The sequence below is a fragment of the Phyllostomus discolor genome, chromosome 4 (genome assembly GCF_004126475.2).
Source record: "Phyllostomus discolor isolate MPI-MPIP mPhyDis1 chromosome 4, mPhyDis1.pri.v3, whole genome shotgun sequence".
Lineage (NCBI taxonomy): Eukaryota > Metazoa > Chordata > Mammalia > Chiroptera > Phyllostomidae > Phyllostomus > Phyllostomus discolor.
Genome location: NC_040906.2, coordinates 26950343 through 26971294, shown reverse-complemented (window position 1 = coordinate 26971294; position 20952 = coordinate 26950343). Strand labels below are relative to the sequence as shown.

Sequence of the window (20952 nt, the reverse complement as noted above, 5' to 3'; positions counted from 1 at the left end):
TCTCCAATACGTTTATGATGGCCATTCTCAATTGTGTGAAATGGTATCTCATTGTGATTTTAATTTGCATCTCTCTGATGGCTAGTGATGTTGAGGATCTTTTCATAGGTCTCTGGGCCCTCTGTATGTCCTCCTTGGAGAAGTGTCTGTTCAAGTCCTTTGCTCATTTTTTAATTGTCTTCCCAGTATTGAGTTTTATGAGTTCTTTATATATTTTGGAGATCAAACCCTTGTCTGAGGTATGACTGGCCAATGTTTTCCCATACAGTTGATTCTCTTTTTATTTTAATGTTGTTTTCTTTAGCTGTGCAGATTTTTATTTTGATGAGATTCCATTTGTTTATTCTTTCATGTCCCTTGCTCTGGGGGACATATCAGTGAAAATATTTCTGCGTGGAATATCTGAGATTTCCTTGCCTGTGTTCTCCTCTAGGACTTTTATGATGTCATGACTTCTATATGTCCTTTATCCACCTTATTTTTGTAAGTTGGTTGTTCAGTCTGTCGTTTAATTTTTTGTTGCCATGTAGCTGTCCAGATCTCCCAACACCATTTGTTAAAGAAGCTATTTTTACTCCCATTGTATGCTTGTGCCCCCTTTGCCAAATATTGACCAGAGACTTGAGCGTATTACTGGGCTCTCTAATCTGTTCCATTGGTCTATGTGCCTGTTCTTATGCCAGTACCAGGCTGTTTTGATTACAGTGGCCTTGTAATAGTTTGATATCAGGTATTGTAACCTCTCCCACCTTGTTCTCTCAGAATTGCTGCAGCTATTCAGGGTTATGGTTCCATATAAACTTTTGGAATGTTTGTTCTATATCTGTGAAATATGCTATTGGTACTTTAATAGGGATTGCATTGAATCTGTAAATTGCTTTGGGTAGTATGGACATTTTAATGATGTTAATTTAACTCTTCCAATCCATGAATGTGGTGAATGCTTCCATTTGTTTGTGTACTTAATTTCTTTCTTCAGTATTGTATAGTTTTCTGAGTACAGATCTTTTACCTCCTTGGTTAGGTTTATTCCTAGGTACTTTATTTTTCTTGTTCAGTGGGATTTTTTTCTGTTTCTGATATTTCACTGTTGGTGCACAAAAATGCCTTTGGTTTCTGAATATTGACTTTATACCCCATTTTGCCAAATTCACTTATTAGGTCTAGTAGTTTTTTGGTGGATTTTCAAAATACATTAGTTTTTTTAGATGCCTTTTAAAACACATAACTTTAAAGTTTCTTCATCAGAAATGAAAAAAAACTTGACAAGCACTGAGTTTAATAAACACTTTTATAGCATTTCAAAAGCAAATCTTAATTCAAACCAATACCTTTAAAAAGAAATAAACAGATTAATTTCAAGAGTTTGCACAAGGTAGAGAATGCAGGCCATATTTTATATTTTATAAATGCAAACTATTACATAATAAATACAGAATAAAAAGATAGTAATAACTATTATCAAGGATGATCTGCATTAATATAATTTGAACATTCTCTATCAATCACATTTATAGGAAGAGTCTCTTGGTCAAACTTATTCATGCCCCAACATGGGATGTGGTAGGTGAGTATCTATAGGAATACAATTTATTGTCCGCTCCTCCACTCAGAAGTAACTGCAAAAAAGGAGAGGAAAAAAAAAATACAAACAGAAGACAGTTATTTCATATGATGGTAAACCTAATAATGGTGATTTTGATTACAGAGCAATTAAGATGAGCAGTTAACTTGCATTAAGAAATAACACTTAAATGTACTGATAACTCAATTTTAATACTACACTATAATATAACATATTAAAACTTTTAAAGTGATCATTTAAATTTGGTTAAGGTGTAATATGTTATTGTACTTTCTATGAAGCATTTCCTAAGAAATGTAATAAAAAGTGTGAAGTGTAATATAGTTTTACTCATTTACAAAAATTAAGTTTTTAAAGGACAGCACGTTGTTTACAGATAAATGAGTATTATAAATTATTCAAGCCCTAAGGCCTATAGATTTGAAAAGAATTCTTAGACAATAAGATCTTACGTATATACATAAATATTCAATTGTAATTCTTTAAACACACTTTAAATCTAAGTCTAGATTTATTACATAAGATTTTTCTAAACAGGAAATATTTTGACCCATTTAGTCTAAAGTACCAAGTTTATCAACTTGAAACATTTCAATAAATGAAAAAAAAAAAACAGCTTCAAAGTTTTTAAATTTTACTATACCTAATATTAAAGGACAAATTTGTTTCTTCTTTGAATGAGGTATGAGATTTTACAAATAATGTTAATGGAAACTTAAAATACAGAATTATAAATATCAGATATATTGAAATTATTAAATCCATAAACACAAACACCGTATTTATTTTTATGTATTTTCTTCTTCACCAAGTAACTAATAATGTCTTACCCCTGTGTCTGTCCAGTCTACACTCAGAACTTTGTCTTCATGAGCAGCCAAATCATAGAGAGGAGCCTTACAACTAAAAGATGAAAATGCTGACATGTTATATGCTTTTAATGGTATTAAAACAAACAAAAAAACATATGAACAATCACCTATACTTTCCTGAAAACTTCAGAGTTCAACATCCTAGCCTCTGTAACACTTAGTATTAAAATTCTGGGTATTTACTTAATCACCTCTCCTGATTTTCCTGTATCATTAGCAAACGACCAAGATTTACTACAACAAATATATTCAGGAAAAAATGCTATTTATTTATAAAAACTTCTGTCTAGGCCCATTTCTACATTTCCTTGACTATTTCACTTTTACCCCCAAATCATGGTTTTTTATATACCCTTTATCTATCCATCTATATGCTGATAACTCCCAAATTTATGTATTAGCCAAGCTTTTCCACTGAGTAGTTTATATATCCCAACTGGCTGATGGCAGACTGTCTTATGGGCACTACAAATTTAAAACCAAAAGCTCTTGATTTTCCTTCATAAACTGCTTTTCCTACTCTTTCCCATTATAGCAAATGGCACCAATAATCACCCAAACGCTGAGTAGAAAATACAGACATTATCTTAGATGCCTACCTCTACATGAACCAATCCTGCCAAAACAGCTATCTTCAAAATATACCTAAAATCCAACCAACCACTTATTTCTCATGCTACCCCCACAGTCCAAATCACCATTCTCTGTCCCTGGAATTATAATATCAACCTCTCTGCTTTCCTTCTTGCTCCCCTGCTCAAAAAACCTCTAAAGCCTGCACACATAGAATGACACCCAAATTCCTTACGGAGACCTACAAGGTCCAGCTCAATAGAACCACTTCCTGCCTCATGTACTGCCATTCTCCTGATTTCTCCATCAACATTGGCTCCCTTGCTATTTTGTCAATATGCACAGATTTTCCCCACCTTATCTACTTTCCCTCTGCCATGATCTGTGCATGGGTCATACCTACACATTATTTGATTCATTATTAGAATTCCACCTTCAAAGAGAGGCCTTCCCCAAAGATGTGTCCCTTTTTATATATTTATCATTTCACTTTCTCTGTATACAACAGGCAATTGATGTACTTCTTTTGTGGACCATAAATAGCATTTACCTTCTTATATCCCACAGCTTGACGATGTTATCTAAAGAACCTGAAATCAGCTGCTGCTCATGGGTAGGAGACCACTTTACTGCTGTGACCCAGCCTGTATGTGAGGTTAGGGACAGTGACACCAAAGAACCATCTGAACAAAATAAAAAAAGGTAACAATTACTGAATTTTAGAAGTAGGCAGAAAAATCTAAAAAAATATATGTAGAGCCCTGGCTGTTGTGGCTCAGTGGACTGAGTGCTGGCCTGCCAACCAAAGGGTCACCAGTTCAATTCCCAGTCAGGGCACATCCCTGGGTTGTGGGCCAGGTCCCCAGTAGGGGGTGCATGAGAGGCAACCACACATTGATGCTTCTCTCCCTCTCTTTCTCCCTCCCTTACCCTCTAAAATGAATAAAATCTTTTTTAAATGTAGAAAATTATCTTTTTATATACATCTCTAGTGAGAAGAAAAAGTGATGGTATTTACATGTATTTTTCCTCCAGTGGTTTACATGACTTACCTTTAGTTCGGGGATCCCATAGTCTGATATGCCTATCTGTACTTCCAGATGCTAAACGTTTACAAAGTGGAGAATAGGAGATACAATTAAATACTTTATTCCCTGTCTGTAAAAAAAAAAAAGGAAAGGATACTTAACCATGGTGGTTTAAAAGTAATCATCTCTAGAAGCTTATCACTTAAAAGCTCAAAATTAATCAGAGTACCACTGAATTTATATGTCTTACCAAAGTTGACTTAAGACTGCCAGACTCAACATCCCACACTCTAATTGTGTGGTCCCAGGATGCACTGCAGATTTCTTCAGCATCTGACCATAGAACCGAGGAAATTGCTTCCTTGTGGCCAGAGAGGGTCACTATGGGTGTCTAGAAATGAAAGATACCCAAAAGGGAAAGCATTTTCAGTTCAGAGTAATTGAAACAGTAATAGTAGTTGTACTTCTGAAGCCCATATTACAGATATTTCGTCATGTGCTTTGGCTTCCATATCCTGCCTTATTTCTTCTTTACCACAATCCTCCACGACAGAAAATTAATTTTGTAGATGGACACACTAAAGCTAAGAAAGATACCTTACCCAAGATCATACAGTTTATAAACAGAAGATTTAAATTCCAACCCAAATATTACTCCAAAGTTTATAGTCCTTCCCCTATATTCTGCCACCTCCCCATCTATTCTGCTTTTCATTTAAAAAAAAAATTATTTATTTTTTAGAGAGAGGGGAAAGGAGGGAGAAATAGAGGGGGAGAGAAATACCAATGTGCAGTTGCCTCTCACATGCCCACAACTGGGGACCTGGCCCACAACCCATGCATATGCCATAGACTAGGAATTGAACTGGTGACCCCTTGGTTTACAGGCTGGCTCTCAATCCACTGAGTCACATCAGCCAGGGCTACTTTTCATTTTGAGGACTACTAATATTAATACTAACTTCTTTCCGTTGTGAAATAAACTACATATAGAAGACAGCAGAGAAAGCTGTGGGGTTAGATCTAGGTTTGAGTCAAGGTGCTGCCATTTTCTACATGATTCTTCCAAGTTAAATTAATCTGAATAGGTTATTCTTACCTCCTTTATTTCCTCAGCATCCAGCCTTTAAATAATGTCTATGGCTCATTAGTATTATAAAACCTCTACTTACTTTCTCAAATTAAAATCCCCAGATTAGGTATAGTGTTTATCTTAAATATAAAGAACATGTGAAAGAGGGGGAAAAATTCTGAAATAAGGCAGTTAATCTAATTTTGTAACTTTGTTATATTTAGCCTCCCTCAATATTATTACCTCTTCTGTAATACCAGGGAGTTATACTGAATCAGAAATCAGCTAAGTTTTTTGGTAAAGTCCAGAAATAAAGTTTTTAGTTTTTCCAGACCACGTACAATCTCTGTCTCATATTCTTGGTTTGTCTTTAAAACCCCTTTAAAATCTGTCTTAGTAGTACAAAAAATAGGCCACAGCCAAAATGGCTGTTGGGTTATAGTTTGCTAACTCCTGGACCAAATGATCCCTAAGTTCTCTCTTTCCATCTCTAAAATTTTCCTGAATAAAGTGAGGGAACCTGATACAAAAAACTATCCACACAATTTTATTGCAATTTTATTTATGGCTGTCAAACTAGAAACAACCCAAAGTAACCTTCAACTGGTGAATGATTAAAGAAACTGTTGTATATCCATATAAAAACATTACTATACAGATTTTTAAAGTCATGATTTCCAATAACCTGAGTTTATCTAGATACAAAGTCTACATACTGTGTGATTCCATTCATAAGATATTCTGGAAAAAGGAAAATGGCAGGAATGGAGAACAAACCAGTGGTTGCAGAGGACAGAAGTAGAGGGAAAGGCTATCAGTGCACAACAGGAGTTATAGGGGATGACAAACTGTTCTGTATCTTGATCATGTAGTTGCATATTCTACACATTTATCAAAATTCAGAAGCTTTTTACCAAAGAGAGTAAACTTTTCTATATGTAAATTTATTTCTCTTTGAAGACAGAAAAGTTGCCCTGGCTGGGTGGCTCGGTAGGTTGGAGCGTTGCTCTGTACACCAAAAGGCTGTGGGTTGGATTCCTGGTCAGGGGACATGCCTAGGTTGTAGGTTTGATGCACAGTTGGGTCATGCACAGGAGGCAACTAATCAATGTTTCTCTTTCTCTCCCCATACCCTTTCCTCTCTCTCTCGAAAATCAATAAACACATCCTGGATGAGGACTTTAAAAAAATGAGATATTAAAAATAAAAAAAAAGATAGGAAAGTCAACTTTGGCACCATCACTACAAACTCCAGTAAGATAGTACTGTAGTGAAAAAAGGAATTTTGACAGAAAAATGAGGAAAAAAACTTAGTGTATGTTCATGCATGAAACAAATGACAAGGTAACTAATTAGCAGCATTTTACTCATATTAATACAAATCAGGTACTAGAAAGAGATAGAAGATAACATTTTTGACATTTGTCTTATTTTAGTCTTGAAAACCCACTCTTTCCCCAAATTCTAGCACAATTTTTACTTCAAAGGATTCCAGTATAACCTATGAGAAAGTGAATATATTATGATTTCTCAAATAAAATGAACAATGGATATAAGCTTATAAAAGTACATATCTAAAAATAAAAGTTATCAGCAAGGTACTTAATGGGAAAAATACTTATAATACCTACATCCAACAAAGACTCTGAAACCAGAATTCATAAAGAACTCCTACAAATCAGTAAGATAGGTAACACTTTTAAAAAATGGGCTAAAAACACAGGCGGGCACTTCACAATTAGGTGTCAAAGGGCTGGGACTTAAATTCCACTGGGAACAGACAAAATGATACACTTTGTAATAGTAAATTAAACATGTTATGTGGTAAAATAAAATCAGTTATGATATTAAAAAAAATTGGCCAGTACTGGTAAGGATGTAGAGTAACACTGAATCTCATATCCTGGCAATGAAAGTATAAACTGATACAGTTTGAAAAACTATTTGGCAGTATCGAACATTAAAAAACCTGAGCATGTGTATACCCTGTGATCCAGCCATTCCACATATGCAGAAATGACTGCACGTGTACACCAAAGACAAGTGTAAGAATTTTCGTAGCAACTTTATTTATGGTGGCCAAAACTGGAAACAACCTAGATGTCTATCAAAAGAAAAATGAATAAATCCTGGTATAGTTATGTAAAGAAATACTATATATTATTAAAATTCATTGATCTATACATTTAAATATATGCATGACAAACTTCAGTTAAAAGAAAGGTAGTTCTGGCTGTTGTGGCTCAGTGGATTGAGTCCTTGACCTATGAACCAATAGGTCACTGGTTCAATTCCCAGTCAGGGCACATGCCTGGGTTGCAGGCCAGGTCCACAGTTGGGGGCATGGGAGAGACAACTACACATCAATGTTTCTCTCCCTCTCTTTCTTCCTCCCATCCCCTCTCTAAAAATATGTAAATAAAATCTTTAAAAATAAAATGTCTTTTTAAAAATAAGAAAAGTAGAAAGAAAAAAGCTACCTTCTATGTGAAGAATTTTTATAATTCAAGAAATAATACATTAAAAAAAGAAATTATACTATAATCAAATATATTCTTCAGAGGCTGATCAGGGATATGCATCAATAAATTACAACTGACACAATATCCAAATTGGCAAGACATTTAAAGTTCTAATTTGTCCTGCCAGACGAAATGATAAGGAAGCTGAGTTGCTGCCAGATCATTCTTCTTGCAATTCAGCAATCCAGGTTTAAAATGTATAAATTATAGATCACTACTTTTGATCGGAACCAGCAAGTGCTACTGTTCATTGCATTTTATGAGTTTGATGAATCATTTATGATCACACTTTACTCTCCTTTTCAATGATTTTTATAAGCTATCTTATTAGTGACTGTAAGAAATAATGTGTGCTTCATTTACTGTACATTCATCACAGCTGTGAGAAAATGAATGAAAAATGTTTTTCTAAGCCTGACTCAGTATTGCCCTTCACATTTAAGTATATTAATGCAGGTCAGATCATATTATGACAAATACCTCCCTAACGTAACAGAGTAAGAATATGGATGAAATTTCTCATTTTGATTTAATTGACTCTAGTAGCTAAAATGACAGAATCAAAACCTCAATTAAACTCTTGGTTTCTAGTGATTTAGAAGACACCACGAGCATCCCTCAGTGAGAATTACATCCTCATTGTATGAAACAATCATGATTAAACAGGTAATGAGATGCTTCACTTTAGTTGAAGCTTTGAAAAAGATCCTACTTCAAAATCCACCATGAGATTAAATACAATAGCTGAATAATCAGCCTACCAATTGGTAAGCCCAACTCAATGCTACTATAGTCAATGACTCAGATAAATACAGCTGGAGTATTTCTAATAAGTATTTACAAATCTATTGAAAGAAAGCTTAATTATGGCTGAAGCAGCAAAGCAAGACAAAAGGAAATTTAAATAGGAAAAATTATATTAAGTTACCATGTATTTGTCAATACAAACTTAAGCCAAGTATAGCAGTTCTCACAAATTCTTACCCTTGTGAGTCCCAGTTGCTCTGTTTTCTGTTTCTTTCTTGGTCGATTTGTGGGTTCCTCCATTTCTTCTTCTTCATCTGTAGGGACTGTATCGTAGAGAATTAATTTGGTATTTTTTAAATTTATGGTAAACATTAATTGCAAGCAGTCTCAAAGAATTTCTTAGTATACACATTTCTTAGTATACACTTTCTCCACATTATCTTAATTGGCTAGGGAATAGATAGATATTCCTACTTATTTTGGTTAAAGAAAATTATACATAAAAACAATACCTGTGTCACCAATCTCCCAAAAGGATAAAGTAAAAAGTACATTAAAATCCTAGAGCTTAACCAGTCTGATATCTTGCTATGTCTTTAAGATCATTATAAATATTCATTACTTTATTGCATCTATGAAAATTGCTTACTAAATTGTATCTATGAAAATTGCTTACTAATAGTTGCAGGACAGTTCTGGTCATACTGTATTTACATGATGAAGGTAATGCCGTAAGATAAACACATTAAAAGGATACACATTCCAGCCATGTTTATTCTTATTATTACTTTACTTTTCTAACAATGAACTTAAGTGTTTTACAGATATTTTTGATTTTTAAAAAATATTTGTTACACATCATTTGGCCAGGTAGCAAACCCCCAGATGGAAAACCAATGTATTTTATGTCTTATAACTATATTTTATGAATATTAAAGCTTTTCTCCAAATTAAACTATTAAGTGCCTTAAGGTAACAACTTCTATACATATCCCATTTACCCAGAACTAGCAAAAAATAAAATATTCGATAATGGGGAAATTTCCTAAACAAATCACTTTCTGCTTCCAAATGCTTATAAATGCTTCCAAATGCTTATTTTAAGCATTTTTGGAATATCTACTAAAATGGATTATATATTTCCTGGCACCTTATACACATAGTTACTTAAAACTCTAAGCTTTTCCTGTTCCCCCCAACTCTACTTCATCAACTATATTTAGGGTATTATGCTGTAATATAGCAATTACTTCAGAAGTATCAGAGGTATTCTGATCTGTTTACCTGTACAGTAAACAGTTCTAGACTACTACTTTTAAAGTTTAAATTATCTGTGAGTTTTTCCCCATCTTTTTTTTCAGTGTCTTCTTACTCCTATGAGGGCACCTTCCTCTGAGAGCCCACCTTCCCTCTCTTCCTCCTCCTCTATTTGTCCCTTCTAATCTACTGTTTTCAAAGTAAGAAGTCTGGTAAAACTGTATTAAAAGTTTATTTGTGTGTTTTTTTTAAAGCAAACCACTTAACTAAGAAAATCTCTCTAACAGTAAAGTATATTAAAATGACTCAGAAGGTATTTTTATTTCCAGGTTCCTGAATGAGAGAACTCAGGCAGCTGTGTCCCATATTGCACCAAACATGTTGCTGACACTCCCAGGCCACTCAATGACATTGTCCAATAAATGAAGGGATGACGGGGTACACAAACATTTTGAAACAGAGAAACATAGTAAGTTTTCTTTATAGTATGTTCCTTTGTATCCTACAGAGCCCTGGTCCATTTTTATGGTAAAATATGGGTTTAAAAAGAACTCTTTCACTGAAATTCTTAAAATACCATTAATCATAAAGATTTCATTTACCTGTAGACCAGATCTTGAGCATCTTATCCCAGGAGCCACTGCAAAACTAAACAGATATATATGAAGGGAAAAAGAGTTTATAATTATAACCCATATTATCTGCCTTTTTTTCCTCTTCTATTTAACTTAAAACCTTACTTTGCTCTGATATCCTTATTACTATGCTAATCATCTGCCTGTCTTCCTAGTCCCCTGAAAGTTGTACCTTCAATTTCCAGCAACTGAAGAAGCTGCCATTCTCACATGGCCCAGTGCCCTGGCTATGGCTGCTTAGAGAAGGGTGGACAACTGACCTCCACTATGCCTATAGGTCTTTATCCTTCAGGACTTTTTTTTTAAAGCTTGTACTCCAGAGAGTGTAGTTAGTCTTTTCCCAGGATAGCTGGTACAAGGTGTAAAACCTTAAAATACTGAAAGCCGGGTTTTACTACCACGTGGAAAAAGCCAGCTTGAGGTAGGAGAGAAGAAAGTCAACATGGGGAGACGAAAGGGAGGGGGGGTGCTGGCCACATTCAAGCCTCCACTCCTTGGTTCCTGGGACCCAAATGCAACATCCATCGCCCTGCTCATAATGTGGCTGTTTACTCTGCCCTTGGACCTCATGATCTTTAAGCTGAAACACGCTCCAGATAAGCCCCTGTTTTCTATAGCCACGGTTAAGGTACGATGAATTCACTTAAGTTTGGACTTGACACCATGTAAACCTTCTTGATGGTTCAAATATGAACAATCATGAAACTTTAACTCTAATATATTAACTGGCAAAAAATGCTTTAGAAACACTCATAAATGCAGAGTACTTAAAAGTAGCATATGGAACTTTCAAATGGTAAGAGTTTGTAATCCTTCATAAGTCAATGCAGTATTGCCTTCAGGTTTATTTCCTTTTAACTAACCTTTACTCGTCTTGTCATGATAAAGTGATCAGCAAGAATATTAAAACAACCTTTAGTAACAATAACCTTGGTGTATGCTAAGGCTTATTAGTTGTTCAGGTAGATATTTTCAATTAGTAGCAGCACTGTGAGCAGCTGAGAGATTTAAAATGTCATTATGATTTAAGGTTACATAAATAAATTGCTTATTTACCTGACTTCTTAAAATTTCTGCAGTTTATGTTAAGTTCTAACCCAGAGATATACTGAGATAAAGAAATACATTTTTGTATCTTTTACCATATGAGTATTTATTTTGGTTTGAAATCATACTCTTTAGTCACCAACTGTTATGAAAGTAGGCCAATCATAATGAATATACATTGAAATTTTTTTTTCATAAATTCAAAGTCTAAACACAGTACTGCTAACACAACAGCTCCTTACTTTAGTTCCTGTGCTATCAACGGCGATAGAATCCACACTCCCAGCATGACCTCTGCAGCAGTGCAGGGCTTTCACTTTGTTTCTCTCTATATTCCACTCCCACAAGAGAACAGTCTGATCCATAGAGGCACTCAGTAGAAGGCAAGACAAGTTGTCTGGAGAAAGGATAGCACAACAGTAAGAAACAAGTTAGTAAAATTTAAAATACACTGTGTTCTGAAACCAAAGAATTCAGTATGTTGTGGAGGAAAAACATTAAAAAGATAAAAAGATCATTTTGTCCAGCTTTGAAAAAGAAGCTAATTTATGGTGAAAATCTTATAAAAGAAATGAGTTTAAGCCCTGGCTGGGTAACTCAGCTGGTTAGAGCACCGTCCCAATATGCCAAGGATGCAGGTTTGATCTCTGGTCAGGGCACATGTAAGAAACAACCAATGAATTCATAAATAAGTGGAATAGCAAATCACTATTTCTCTCTCTAAAACCAGTAAGTAAAATTTTAAAAGATGAAATGAAACACAATCTTTACTTGAAAATATGTTATCTGAGATACTTTTAGTAAGGGTTACTTCTATTAACATGAATTGTTTATATAATCCTTTTCATTTTGAACACTGTATTTTTCAAAGACCTCACAATAACTGAGACAGAAGACACATTCTGTCCTGTCCACATTCTATCCCAGCACTGAAAATGGCTTACTTCCAGACCTTCCCAGGATTCCTCTCAGTTTAGGCAGAGTCCTTACCTTTTTTCACCCAGGCCACATCTTTCACAACATCTGTATGTCCCACAATTGTCATTATTGACTTTCCTTCCAAGGACCAGATCCGAGAAGTCTTATCATAAGAACCAGTCAAGATCCTGCAAGGAGAAAAAAAGTCCTATGAAATACAAAAAGCAGCTTTTTCAAACCCTGAAATCAATTATATTTCTAAGAAAAGGACGAAGTCAACCTTAAGGATAATTCTTTTAAACTCTCCTTTAATATGAAGATTAAGATTTCAAAACATACTCGAGTATAAAGTAGATCAGGTATTATAGAATGTATAGGCATTAAATTCAGCTTTTCCTGACCTGCTAAAAATAAAAACATAACTGACAAATTCTACATTTCACTTTTACTATTGTAAATACAACTCTCAGGAAAGCTAAGCAAGTTGGCTGTACTCTGTATTTAACTAGTAAAAACCATTAAATAGTAAGACAGTAAAACCACTTAAAATAAAACCAGTAAAAACATTAATTTTGTATACTAACTCGAGGGAGACATTCTGTTAATGTGAGCTACCACTATACACAACTCTGAGGTGTTCTTTCACAAGTAAGGCCAGGGCAGGGTTTGCTCTGAGCCATATATAACTTCTTGATTCCAGTTTGCCCATTTTAACTCTAAAGTAGCATGACCTGCATCTTCATCATAGCAGGGCAGGAGATTTATGACTATAAAAAGAATGTTCCTCCTCTATAAAACAAATTATATCCTTGGTCTTAAAAGCAACATACTCAAATCAAATAAATGCCCTGACACCTGATGTATCCAGAATACACATGTCACTACGTTTTCACAAAGAAAAGAAAACTTACTAATAAATGTTTCTATTTGACTTACAGTGAATGTAAAGATCTTTGGTATGGTCACTGATACATACATCACAAATTACATTTTAGAGAACAGAGAAATCAGAGGACAATATTCCCATCGTGCAGTTATAAACACTAATGGGGGTGGCATGAGAAGGACACAAGAACATTCATCTGGCAGTACCATTCCTCTGCCCCTTTGATTGAACTGATCCAGTCATCATGGAATAAGCATTGCTCTGGCTGAGGTGCAGTATACTTCTCCACATATTCTAGTTCCACAACCTCTTCCTAGTCAGAGAGAAACCGGAAATCAATCAGGTGGTGTAGTCTTAAAACGGTACATTGTAAAGATACAGGACCCCAGTTTAATAATCTCTGGTATGTCTGCCCCCTTCATAAACCAGAAAATTTAGAGCCAGAAAATTAGAAAATTAAGATGAAAAACTTTATTTGATCTGACAGTATGGTATGAGTAACTCTTAAGAAATGTTGGTGACCTTGGAAGTCTTATACTGAGAGTGAAGAAAAAAGGAATATAAGAAAATTTAAATTATAAAATCACAAAAGCATATTGTTAAATGGGTACAGAGCTTCTGTTTAGGATGATGAAAAAGTTCTGAAAATGGATAGGGTGATGGTTGCATAACATTGTGAATTAGTTAATGCCACTGAATTGTGTATTTAAAAATGGTTAAAATGATCAATTTTATGTATTGGGTTGGCCAAAAAGTTCATTTTTTCCCCCTAAGATGGCTCTAGTAGTGCTTAGTTGTCTTTAGCTTCATTTGAAGCAATTCTGTTATTGTCTTGTGACAGCTGTCATATCAGCATGCATTTAGAAAAAACTTAACCAAAATTGGTGAATTTTTGTGTAACCATTTTAATATTGAACATGGAAGAAAATAAGCAACATTTTTTGGCATATTACGCTTTATTATTTCAAGAAAGGTAAAAATGTAGCCCTGGCTGGCGTAGCTCAGTGGATTGAGCGCAGGCTGCGAACCAAAGTGTCGCAGGTTTGATTCCCAGTCAGGGTACATGCCTAGGTTGCAGGCCATCGACCCCCAGCAACCGCACATTGATGTTTCTCTCTCTCTCTCTTTCTCCCTCCCTTGCCTCTCTAAAAATAAATAAAATCTTAAAAAAAAAAGGTAAAAATGCAACTGAAACACAAAAAAAGATTTGTGCAGTGTATGAAGATGCTGTGACTGAATGAATGTGCCAAAAGTGGTTTGCCTAGTTTCGTGCTGGAGATTTCTCACTGGACAATGCTCCACGGATGGGTAGACCAGTTGAAGTTGACAGCAGTCAAGACATTGAGAACAATCAACGTTATACCACATGGGAGATAGCCGATATACTCAAAATACCCAATTTAGTAAAGTTATTGATGAAAATGAAAAACGTGTCTTTTACAGAAAAAACCATATGCACTTTTTGGCCAACCCAATATAAAAGCAGCAGTTTGAAAATTAGAGGAAAGGGAGAAACATCATTCTAAATCACAATAATGTAACCTATAAGTTGTTACACGTGCACAATCACTTTGTACACCTGTATGCATAAAAACTATTTGCTATTCCCTTTCTTGACAGTTCTTCCGAAAGTATGAAGGTATCTTCTCATATTCATTCATCTGTATTTCTTAATATACTCTCAAAAGAGAGGATTTAAAATCTGAACATATAGAAACTGAAATTCAAATTTTGAGGAAAAAAAATTAGTGAAAACGTTCTTGGTTACTGATGATTCTAATTCTAAATGAAATTTACCCACATTACCTAAGAATAAGTAAAACAGAGCAGGTAGCATTTGAACTTACAGAAGAGATGTTTTCCAGTTCCATGTGTTTGACCAAGGGCATGCGCAGAAACTGGCCTTTGATAAGGAAGTCAAACTCCACATATTTGTGGACCTCTAAAGAAAATAAATAATGAAATTACCACTCTTAGGACCTGAAATGGTATTGGCAGAAGTACGTAAGAGACCCCAAAACAAACAGATTCCTAATATCCCAGTGTGGCCTCTGAATTTCTCCATGGCATAATCAGGCCACAGGTCCCCATATACTAGGTGATTTTTAAGAACAGAAATAGTTCAAAAAAAAAAAAAGAACAGAAATAGTTCATTCTGTTGGTAAAACTGTTTTGTTATTCTTGGTGGTATCATTTTTAGGTTTTTAAAAAATGTTTTATTCTATGAAAAATTTCAAATATATACAAAGTAAAAATAACATATGAATCCCCGTCCCCATGCACACTTTGGCAATTACCAACTCATGGACAATCATCTATACTTCTCCCTCTACACACCCACTGCTTTATTTTGAAGCAAATTTCAGATATAATTTCATCTGTAAATCTTTAGTATGCACCTGTATACTATAAAGACTTTTGGAAAGTCACATTAAAATATTCTATAATTATCCCTTTGAGTATCAAATAGTCAATGTTCATGTTTCCTTATAAATATTTTTACAGTGAGCTTTTTAGAATCAGCGTCCAAAGTCCACAAATTATATTTGATTAATGTATTTTATAATAATAATCTTTAAGAGTTTCCTTATTTCCCTGGCCATTCATTGTTGAAGAAACTGGGTCATTTGTCTTTCTGTATTTCTGAGTTGGGAGTTGGGGTGATTACATTTGTAAGGTGTCATTTAACATGTTCCCTCTACCACCTATATATCCTGCACACGAGGCAGACCTAAACAATTTTGATTAGATTTCAGATTTGCTTTTTATGATATTGCAATCACCTCTGGGCTCGGATGATGTCAGTATAATCCTACCCATCATGTTCTCTATCAACCTTTGACCCAATTCGTGATTTTAGCGGCTGCTGGAAATCACTACTTAAATCCATTGCTTCATTTGGAGTTATAATATGCTAAAAATTCTTTATTATTTTGCATGTATTATAGATAATCCTTCCGAAAGAACTGACTATTTGGATTGTTACTTTTTAAAATTCTGAAATCTGGCCTTGGCCTGTATGGCTTGATTGGTTGGAGTATCATCCCAGGGGCAGAAGGGTCATGTGTTCTATTCCCAGTAAGGGTACATACTTAGGTCCCTGGTCCAGGCACCTACAGGAGGCAACCATCAATGTTTCTCTCCGCCGCCCTCCTCCCCATCGCTTCTCCTCTCTAAGCTTGCCCTTTGGTGAGGATAAAAAATAAAAAAATAGCCCTGGCCGGGCAGCTCAGTTGGTTGGAGCATCCTCCTTACACCAAAAGCTTTCAGGCTGGATTCCTGGTCAAGGCATATACCTAGGTTTTGGTTCCATCCCTGGTTGGGGTGTGAGTGGGAAGCAACCAATCAATGTTTCTCTTTCACATTGATTATTTCTCTCTCCCTCCCTTCCTCTTTCTCTAAAATCAATAAAAACATATCCTCGGATGAGGGGTCAAACCCTCAACCTAGGTATGTGCTCTGACCAGGAATCAAACCTGAAACCTTTTGGTGTATAGGACAATGCTCCAACCAACTGAGCCACCTGGGAAGGGCATGATTTTACTTTTTAAAAACCATCTTATTATAAAAATATATGCAAAAATGGAGAATAAACTTTATAATAAACCTTCATATACCTATCATGCAACTCAAATTATTAATTTAGAGCCAATCTTGTTTAATCAGTATTTTTATACAAATTGTTTATACTGATTTTATGGGCTAATAACTTATATTCACACTTAGCATATGTTTACTATTTATATCTTGATAAATGTTTTACTTGATACTCTTATATGTTTGTTTTATCCATTCATTTTATGAATCCCAAACACTTAAAAAATATCAGTAAAAAATATCTCAGCACACTCAAAATGTCTTGATTACTTCTACATCACAAACATTATACTAAAATCTTTATTCCTAAATCTCAACGGTCTTAAAAACAGATTAAACTGAAAATATTATTTCCCAAATACTTTTATTTCAAACCAGGGAAACTCATATTATAATTTATAAATTTGACCATTATAAAATGTGTGCAGTATTATAACATAAGGCCAAATAACATTAAAATGTGATGGAATTGCCCTGACTGGTATGGCTCAGTGGATTGAGCACCAACCTGAGAACCAAAGGGTCATGGGTTCAATTCCCAGTCAGGGTAAAGGCCAGGTTCCCAGTAGGGGGCACGCAAAAGGCAACCACATATTGATGTTTCTCTCCCTCTCCTCTCCCTTCCTTCCCCTCTCTAAAAATAAAATAAAATCTTTTATAAAATAAAATATGATGGAATTTATTGTAGCTAGTCATATTGTGCCCTGTCCTAACTTTTCAGAACATATATACCCACCATTTTTGGCCTCCAGCAATTTATTGATAATGTTACTAAGGTCGGCAATTTCAGAAGCTGCAGGGATTGAGAAGGGTACATCATCTACTGCATATCTATAAAAAAGAAGTGACACATCAAGATTAAGTCCACTTAACGAATTATTTTACGAAGATTATTTTAACGAATGTGCATTTATTCGTCCAACAAACATTTATTCAGTATTGAATACATGTCATTTTGCTACATGGGGTTAGCAAAATGAATTAAGACATGGTCTCTGTTCTCAGAAAGGGTTAATGTCTGGTACCCAAATACAATGAAACTGCATAAGAATGGTGTCATACATAACATATAAAATGGGAGAACAAAGAAGCCATAAAGGTCTTCTCAGCTAGAGAAAAGGATGGGAGAGCAGAGTCTGAAAGGATACAGAGTGAAAGTGGGATACTAGACAAAAAGAAGGAGTGGAGGAGTGCAGGGAGAGCAGATAAACATTAGCTAAGAGTTATTAAATTGCTCACCCAGCATATTCCAGTAAGTGTGATAGTGACTAAAGAAAAGACAAGTTAAGTGTCAGTGGGAATGTGGAGAAATTAAACCCTTACTCACTGCTGGTGGGAAATGTAAAATGGTGTGGCTGCTTTGGAAACATCTTGCAGTGTCTCAAAAAGTTAGTGGTAAACATGAACTTATATTTGACCCATCAACTCCACTCCTAAGTATATACCCAAGAAAAAAGAAAATATATATACACACAAAAACTTGTACAGAAATGTTCACATCATCACTATTCATAATACCTAAAAGGTAGAAAAAACCCAAATGACCATCAACTGAACAATGGAAACAAAATGTGGCATTACCCATATAATGGAATATTATTTGGCCATAAAAAGGAATGAAGTACTGATATATGCTACAACATGGAAGACTCATCAAGCCAGTCACCCAAGACTACATGTTATGTAGTTCCACATGTAAGAGATGTCTAGAACACACAAATCTATAGAGACAGAAAATAGATTAAACAATTGACTAGGGCTGCGGGAGTGGAAAGTCTAGGTAGTGAAAAATGTTCTAAAATTTACTGTAGTGATGGTCACATAATCCTGCAAAACCAGTGAACTGAACGCTTTAAATGTGTGAATTCTGTTGTGTGTGAATTACATCTCAAAGTTTTTATTAAAAAAATAAAAGCACAATTAATGAAAAAAGAAATCTCTATAAGGCCAAATTTAAGGCTGCATTTGTGGGGAATGGAAAAGTTGCCAAAGACATTAAGGTAGAATCTACAGGGCTCTTCAAGAAATGCTACAGTAAGCCTCTTTTTGTCACAATGGGGCTTCAGAGCTTGTCAAAAAGTAGATTCTAAACAAGGAGGTCTGGGGTGGAGGCTGAGATTCTGCTTTTTCTAACAAGCTCCCAAGTTATGCTGATGGTGATGGTTCTCAAACTACACTTTGAGTAGTGACGCTATAGTTACATATTTATCATGCTAAAAGTAGTAAGCAGTTAGGCTTTCCAAAAGGTAACAAAACAGAAAAATTAAAAATTTTCATTCTTCCTTGCACTTACCATGTTGGTCAGTAAAATGGGGGTGGGATAGGAGTGGCGTAATTCACACGCATGTATATGAATATACACAGAGTGTATATAAATTATATCATATAAATGAATAAAATGATTCTATCCCTTCATTTGACCAGAACATATTCTATATTTTTCAAGAATCTACACACACACACACACACACACAACATTAGTTTATCTCAGGGGTTAAAATACAGTGGTACATTTATTTCTTAAGACTTCATGTGAATCAATAATAAAAATTTCAATTAGAAAAGGTACAGTGGCTATGCTATTGCATCATCACATTACTTGAGAAGTGTTGAGACTTAAGTATATACACTCAGTACACTAATAATACAATTTATGTATACCGTAAGCAACAATACGAAGAGTAACTATGATTCACCAGGTCAACTCATAAAACTACAAACATCCCATGAGGCAGAATGTAATTAGGTTTCAAATGAATGCTACAGACCTGGGGACTATTGTTGAAAACGTTTATACATTATGTATACACACAGAGCTATAAAGCTCGCATATACAAATACATATACTTGTATGTGTACATACACAACACACACACACACAAATCTGTAACTGCTTTGACTTCACACTCCTATCAAAAAACAGTTCTACCAACCAACCCCCTCTTCGGAACTCCACTTTCTAGCCTGGTGTAGGAAATCATCAAATGACCATCAACTGAAAAATGGAAACAAAATGTGGTTTTATCTATATAATGGAATATTATTTGGCCATAAAAAGGCCAACCATTTTCCATCTACTTAAGAAAATGAAGTTATGTTTCAGAAACAAACACCACTACCTGCCTGTAACGACTTGGTCCATTGTTCAATTATATAATGTGCTTCACTCAAAAAGCAAGCCTGAGACCCTCCAGCCCCTCCACATTCATAGTTGAAATTGCATAGAGTCTGAGAAGCCAGACAACAGGGAGGTGATATTAGAGGTCGGACCCTGAGAAATCCTCTAGGCACCGCTTCCGCTTGAGCGGAAAAAGAAAAAGGGGGGTTGTGTAAAATTGAACACGGCAAAGAGAGAGATCCACAAGGTTATACCGAAGGGGTCCCAGGTATGGGAGAGGAGAGGAGCGAAGCTTACTTACTTCTTGTTGTCAGTGAAGAAGCGTGTCTGGAGCTGAGCCATCGCGGGAAGTAGGGACAAAACTCGCCCACAGAGACGTATGGGGTAATAGACAACGCGCGCTCTGGTCCCTCTGGACTACAAAGAGAGGCAGCTCTAAATCAGACTGCACAGGGAAGCAAAAACTGCAGTCCAGGGCTGGAATTCCGCCTTCTTCTCCCCAGCCTCCTCAGCCAGAAGAGACCACGAGGTGGCCCTTCCACAGACGCCCAGCCCACAAACATCAACTACCTACTTCTAGATTTAGGAATCATCGATTAGTAAAGCAAAGTCTTAAAGATGGCGTGTCCCTTTAATCTTTTTGTGTTTCTTTTAATATGTTCAGGCCTGTGATCGAATATGAAAATACAGAAAGACCCAATTCAAGTCTGATTTTTTCTCGCTCTTTTTGTAAATGTGAAAGTCTGCCTTTTGACCCGATACTTGAAGCACAGCTCGTACGTAATACAAGCCCCAGAAAGCACCGCTTCTCGGACGCTATAAGCACTGGGAACTGTAGTCTTTTCTGTCACGCTGTTTTCAGGATAGCGTATCTGCATTAAACCATCCCGATTCCAGCCAGATGTCCATTAAATTTCCTCCCTCTTCAGCTTTAATTTACTAAAGCCGTTTCGGGCTTAGCTTATCACATACACTCACAAGCACAACCTCACTCTACCAAGATTCTTCGTAGAGACTCCCCTCCTGCTTCACGCTTTAAATCTACCGGAGAAGTTGGGGGGGTGGGGAGGAGAATCCCGAGTCCGAGGGGAAACT

General features: G+C 35.5%; 1 protein-coding gene across 1 annotated transcript; it reads right to left on the bottom strand.

Annotated features, from left to right (window-relative positions):
* Nucleotides 1–1277: 1277 nt before the first annotated feature.
* WDR12 (WD repeat domain 12) lies at nucleotides 1278–20937 on the bottom strand. The gene is made up of 14 exons (XM_036023044.1): nucleotides 20836–20937; nucleotides 20159–20274; nucleotides 17476–17570; nucleotides 14990–15084; nucleotides 13349–13455; nucleotides 12329–12444; nucleotides 11581–11735; nucleotides 10259–10304; nucleotides 8637–8722; nucleotides 4309–4449; nucleotides 4083–4188; nucleotides 3581–3713; nucleotides 2416–2488; nucleotides 1278–1619 (listed from the first exon to the last, which is right to left on the bottom strand). The coding sequence occupies exons 2-14, from the start codon at nucleotides 20197–20199 to the stop codon at nucleotides 1542–1544; spliced, it is 1272 nt and encodes a 423-aa protein (XP_035878937.1). The 5' UTR covers nucleotides 20200–20274; nucleotides 20836–20937; the 3' UTR covers nucleotides 1278–1541.
* Between the last annotated feature and the right edge of the window lie 15 nt (nucleotides 20938–20952).